The 6,000-nt window shown below is 50.4% G+C and overlaps 1 protein-coding gene across 2 annotated transcripts in view; it reads left to right on the top strand.

Moving 5' to 3' along the window:
* The first annotated feature begins 211 nt into the window (after nucleotides 1-211).
* The window catches only part of PPP1R12B (protein phosphatase 1 regulatory subunit 12B), a 122,288-nt gene continuing 116,499 nt past the window's right edge, over nucleotides 212-6,000 (top strand). Inside the window, exon 1 of one of the 2 annotated variants that reach the window (XM_037410285.1) lies at nucleotides 212-583. In XM_037410285.1, coding sequence (XP_037266182.1) covers nucleotides 296-583 — 288 coding nt within the window. In that variant the 5' untranslated portion in view covers nucleotides 212-295. The remainder of the gene's footprint in view (nucleotides 584-6,000) is intronic. The other variant, XM_037410288.1, reaches the window with a different exon arrangement.

The raw sequence follows: 6,000 nt of genomic DNA, 5'->3' as shown, positions 1-6,000 counted from the left end.
CGCTGCCGTGGCGGGCCGGGCCGGGCCGGGCCGCCCCGCGCGCGGAGGCCGCCGGGGGCTGTAGTCGGGCGGCGGCCAGGTGCGGCGAGGGCGCGCGGGGGCCGCCGGGAGCCCGGCCCGCCCCGGGCAGGTGCGGCGCCGCCGGCCGGGACTACATGTCCCGGGGTGCCGCGGGGCGCGGGCGGCCGGGGCGCGGCGGCGGCGGCGGGGGCGTAGCGAAGATGGCGGCGGGGGCGCTGCGCCCCGCTCCCGGCTGAGGCGCGGCGCGCTCCCTGCGCTCAGTGCAGCGGCGGCGATGTCAGAGCCGGAGCACCTGGGCGGGAAGCGGGCCGAGTCGGCGCGGCTGCGGCGGGCCGAGCAGCTGCGGCGCTGGAAGGGCTCCCTGACGGAGCAGGAGCCGGTGGCGGCGGGGGGCGGCCGGGGCCGGCACCGCGGCGCCGGGGGGTCTCGCGTCCGCTTCGAGGAGGGCGCCGTCTTCCTGGCCGCCTGCTCCAGCGGGGACACGGAGGAGGTGAAGCGCCTGCTGGGCCGCGGCGCCCGCATCAACACCACCAACGTGGACGGGCTGACAGCCCTGCACCAGGTACCGGGAGCCCGGGCCCGCGGCGGGGGGCGGCCCAGCGGCCCCTTCCCTCGGGCCGCCGCCGAGCGAGGCCCCGCTGCCGGCAGCGCTCGCTCTGCGCCGGGGCCGGGGGCGCGCAGCGCGGCCGCCGCGCCGGGTCCTCGTAAACAAAGCGCCGGGGGGCCGAGCCGAGCCCCGTCCCGCCGGTGCAGCCCCGGGGCGGTGCAGCCCGGTGCCCGCGCTCCCGCAGGGCTGCCCGGGGGCTCGGCCTGGTGGCCGCTGGCTGATTTTGGGACAGTTCTGCCTCCGTGCTGGGGGGCTGCTGGGGGTCCGCTGCGCTGGGGACGTGCCGGGGGGCTGCGCTGCCGCCGTGTTGTCGCACCGGCGTTGCCCTGAAGCTGCCCGAGGGGCTCCGGGCCGGAGCTCGCCCGCGTCCCCACAGCAGCACGGGTTCCCCCAGCCCTCGCCCAGCGTGCCCAGGACCTTGCAGAGGTGGTCACCGGCGGCAGCCCGGGAGGCCCCGCTGACCGGGAAGGTGTGTGCCGCTCACACCTGCGGTGTCTGCTGCCCTGCACAGAGCGCGCCGGAATGCTCGTGGCTGTCGGTGAACAAGGGGCAGTGGTATTTATTCACATTGTTCTGGAGTTCCAAAAATAAGTTACGAAGCAAAGGGAGCGGGTGAAGCCGCTACCCTGTGCTACGGGGGGACCTGTTGCTGCCTGAGACTGGTGCACAGTGCAGCAGGGCATGTCAAATCGGTGGCCCAGATTGCTGCGTCTGGTCAGTGAAATGAATCTGATTTGAATCCAGGCCAGCCTCAGGAAGAAAATTTCCTTAGCTCAAGATCTCGTAGATTAAGCATGTAGTGTAGCAACGGGACTAGGAGAAGCAGAGTCCAGGAATAACATCTGGAAATAATGTGTGTTTGTAAGGAATAATGCTTTAATAGCACAAATAGCAGGGCAGTAATTGAGTTGATTAGGCTAGGCTTTCTTCTTTGCTGGGCTGGTAGTACTGAACTGAAGCATTTGGGACTTTTAAAAGGTCTGTTCACAAGCTCGCTTGCTCATGGCTGTCGGTGAGCAAGGAACAGTGATATTTACTCATTTTGTTCTGGAGTTCCAAAAATAAGTTACGAAGCAAAGAGCATAGGAGCTTACGGACTGTCAGGTTGAATAGGACTTCAGTTGGCGAGGCAGTGAACTTTGTAATGGCTCGGCTGTGTTTTGGTTTTGGCTTTTTCGGGTCTCGGTATGGCAATAGCGGATAAGTTACACTGCTTAAGTAGACTCCCATACAGCACGTATACATTTATTATTAGTTGAATGAATAAGGAATCATATAGACGCTGGTGAGAGGCAGTTACTGAAGAGCTGGTTATTGAAAGCATTTTGACAAGCAAGAAGGCTGAACCTGAGGCGGGTAGAGGTAAGGTAGAGCTGAGATGACTTCATGAGGGCTTTCCAGCCGGGATTGTTGATGGTCTCTTCAGAAATACCCAGGTATCTTGCTGATGTACGTAATGTGATGCTTGGCCAACAGTGTATCGTGAAGTGCATTAGACTCATCAGACAATGGGCAGTTATGTCTGCAAGGTCAAACTTCTTCAGTATATGACGAGCCATATATTGACAGGAGGCTGCAAGTGTAATTCTGTATACGTAAAGAATTGTTGTAGGGGCTAAGTGTCAGGTAACATATTGAACAGTAACACCTAGGGCTTGGTACTGGGAAGAGCTTTTAGATGAGTGAGTAGTCGAGCAGATGCGAGCTGTACAAACAAGTCTCTGACATGAAGTGTTTCTTCAGAAACTTGACAGGAAGGCAGGTTGACCTTATTTTGAATTTAATAAAAACTTTATTTCAGTGTCCCATTGATGTATCAACACTTTCTCATCAGGACTATCTCTGGACCACACCAAGGAGTACCGAGATGTACTTGCATGCCCAAATGGAACAAACACTGATTTGCTGGCAGTTTTGTTGTGTGTGTATGTCCTCAGTCTGTAAATCTGTATCAGATGAAAATGTCTGTTATCGTGGTTGAAGAGGTTGTTATGAGTTGCTTGTCACTGAAGGTGTCCAAAATATGTTTGTTTTCATATTACTTGGGGAATGATACTGTCTATGGTCAAGTGTCAGCTGAGGTCCAGTTAGGCTGGGGGTCCCCAGAGTGCTGGTTGATAAATGAAACGAATGTTGTATGTATGAGGATTTTTTTAATGACTTCTTTTAGTATAACATAACATTATGAGATAGAGGGCAGATCATAGTAACTGTCTGCTCTCATTTAATATTTGTAAAACCAAACAGCCATGCAGTGAGGGAAGAAATCCTACGCATTGAAAAGAGTTTGCTTTCTTGCAAGAAAGATTGGATAGGCTTTTTTTTTTTCCTTTGGTTAAAGAACTTAATATTAAGTGAGAATTGGTCTGTACAAGCAAATATCTTTTAGGTAATGGAAGGGTTAACAAAGTCAATTGACTTAATTTGTCAGAGTCGGCATCTACTTCTACAAAACCTAAGACCTGTCTTACAAATTGGGTTAGTTTGAAGTGCACAGTGGTCCCAAATGTTGTGTGGCGTTCAACAAAGGTAAAATGACACTTTCTCCAGTATCTGGGCCACTGTGACTAAGAACCATTGTGTACTCGCTGGGTGAGAAGCTGTCTTTGCTATTTATAGCTATAAAGCTGTATTTTGAAAATAACCTTTTAAATTACAAGTGGTGTTTCTGAGCCTCCAGCTTGCGTTGTCCTTCTCTTTGGAGGCACTGGGTGCAGCATAAGCCTAAACCTCAGGCCAATGTCTATTACCTGTATTGTGGCTTCAGTTACGTGTGTATCTTTTACCTCAGTACCTGCAAAATGCTGCTGGATGAACACCAATCCCATCTTTTTAGCGATTAACCCAATTCATTGAATGTAGTGTATTTTTGGGCAATGGCTTTGTGTCTAGTGCAGAATGGAAAAGGGAGATACTAGCTAAGTGTGAGTGAACATTTAGAAGTTGTCAAGAAGACCTCTACCAGTAGGTGAAACAAACCATTGGCCACGGTTGAGCTTCTTTAGTGTTTGCAGGTGGCGAGAAGTGGGCACGAAAAGCGCTCTCCTCCTCCTGAGTGACAGATGGAACAGAAGAGTAAATTTTTACAAAAAATAAGTCTTAAGGGACAAAAAAGTTTTGATCCTTCTAGTTGGGAAGGCATCTCCAAAGGTAATAGGCAATGGTTGCTTGCCTTTAAGGACTGGTGCACAAATGATGGCAACAGAAAAGGTTGGTTATTGTTTGCCTGCCCTTTGATTTAGCTGTTGTTTTGTTTTTGTCCCTTTTGCCTGTTCCATGAAGGAGTGAGTCACTCATGAAATAACTACTGAGTTTCTGTCACTTACAGTACTCATCTGGCACTCACTCGCTTATTTTCAGCTGCTGGGCACCTGTGGTAACTCAGAAGCTGCTTCATGAAAAGTCAGGTACTTTGTGCAGTGATTGTGGGTTGGATAGCGGAGGCTATAACCTCTCCAGCAGTCCCAGTTTAAGTTACTCCTGCTTCTGAGCCAGAGCTGTAAAGCTGCAGGCAGGTCTGGTTGCTCTTCAGAGCGTTACAAAGCAGCATCCATGTCAAACTCGGGCTGGTCAATTTTTTGATTGCTGCTTAGCAGATTTGGCCCTTTACTCATTTCCAGATGTTGGGTGAAGTCCTAGCAAAGCAAAAGGTTGCAGAATTTTTGGACAGTCCAAAACCAACCAGGGGGAACGCGTTACAGACCATTCAACTGAATCACAGCAGTCTGGGGACTCTTGGGAGAATCATTGGAATAAAATCTGGGAGACTGAGGGGAAGGAAGAGAGGGTTGCTATGTGAACGGGTGTTTTTTTCTAGCTAGGATGTCACTGCTAGAGAGCATGGAGCAAAAGGGTTGGAACTGTAGTAGTGGCTGAAGCAGTCTGGGTTTGTTTTTACAGGGGAACTGGGATCAATCTGACAGTCGTAACCCACACAGTGCTCATATGGCAGCAGCTTCTAGGAGAAGTTTCTTAATCACCAGAAGGTAAAAACTAGCTTGTGCCTTGAGATGTGAGGCTATGACACAACGTACAGTGGCATGAAAACTTTTGAATGAAGTATTTGGGTACCACATGTATATGTTTGGGGAATCGCAGCTGTAGTTCAGCTTCTCCTCTTTTAATCGGTAGTGCATACATCAGGCTACGTTTTTTATGATTGGGTGGCCGCATTGCCTAAAAATATATTAATCCTAGGAAGAGAAGGTTATCTAGGGAGAGTCATACCTTTTCCACCGTACTCTGCAAAGTTTCTTTCCGAAGGTATGCTGCTGCCAGTGAAAATAGAAGTTGCAAGCTGTGTGTACTGTATTTAATGCTGCTCATCAGACTGTAATATGACACTGTCAAAAATAGGGTTTATCGCTAGGGTAAGTGGCATAGTAGGTTTTTCTGGGTTTCACGTGTAGAGGGGGATACAATAGTACGTACTGTAAATTAAGTGGGAAAGCTTGGAAGCTACCTACGGTACACCAGGAGTTTATTAGACAAAGCCAGTTAAAATCTGAAGTGCTGTTTTACAAACCTGATGCTTTTATTTTCTTGCTTTTGGCTCACTCAGTCACTTTTTTGGCTTGATGTTTTGTCCCTGTGGGTTAGTTCAGTTGTCTGTCCCTTGCATCTCTATTTCAAAACAGTGTCCTAAGTGGGCAGAATTAACTCTAGCCTGAACAAACTAACCTTGAGCTGAAAGGAGTTAGAGCCTTGGAGAGTTGCTGCTCCTTGCAGCTGAGATCTTCCTTTGTTTTGGTTAGGGGCAGTTTCTCAACTGGTTAATTAGGTTTCTGGAAACTGAAGCCAACCACAGCATTCGCTCAGCTACTGGATGCTGGGAGGAAACTTACTCTGTTGTAGTAAGTAGATGGATATTTGTGATGGGAAATGTGCATCTTCATTGTTTCCTTCCTCAGCCTCTGTTTATCCTGTTTAGTGATGAGATGAGTCAGGCACCATTGCTCCCCTAAACAGTGAGCAAGTGAACTGGTAGGATTTGCAGCTACAACTTCCTTTATGGCAGCAGCTAGAAGTGATGACCCTGGTCCCTTAGTGCTGTGTACAGAAAAGTTCTCATCTCTGTAGCAGTGCTGCTGGGCAGTCCAGAGCTCCAGCCCACATGGAAAGCTCTGGGAAGTGAAGGTATTTTAGGGAAAGCTTGTGATACTTCATATACGCTGAAAACTTCCTGACTTTTGCAAGTAAAATTCTTGAGCCTGCATTAGAGATAGAGACAAGTCTTTCATGCTGCATACTTGTCTGAATCAACGTGGTTTGATAAGGTTGAAAGCCAGCTCAGTGAAAAATGGAGTGAGCCATGAATGCGGTGCCTGGAACGGTGGCTGCTCCAGACAGTGTCTTGCAGCTCCCATTGGCGT

The sequence above is a fragment of the Falco rusticolus genome, chromosome 17, assembly GCF_015220075.1.
Source record: "Falco rusticolus isolate bFalRus1 chromosome 17, bFalRus1.pri, whole genome shotgun sequence".
In the NCBI taxonomy this organism is placed as follows: Eukaryota; Metazoa; Chordata; class Aves; order Falconiformes; family Falconidae; genus Falco; species Falco rusticolus.
The sequence above is the reverse complement of the archived record's forward strand: the minus strand, read 5'-3'. Positions and strand labels throughout refer to the sequence as shown.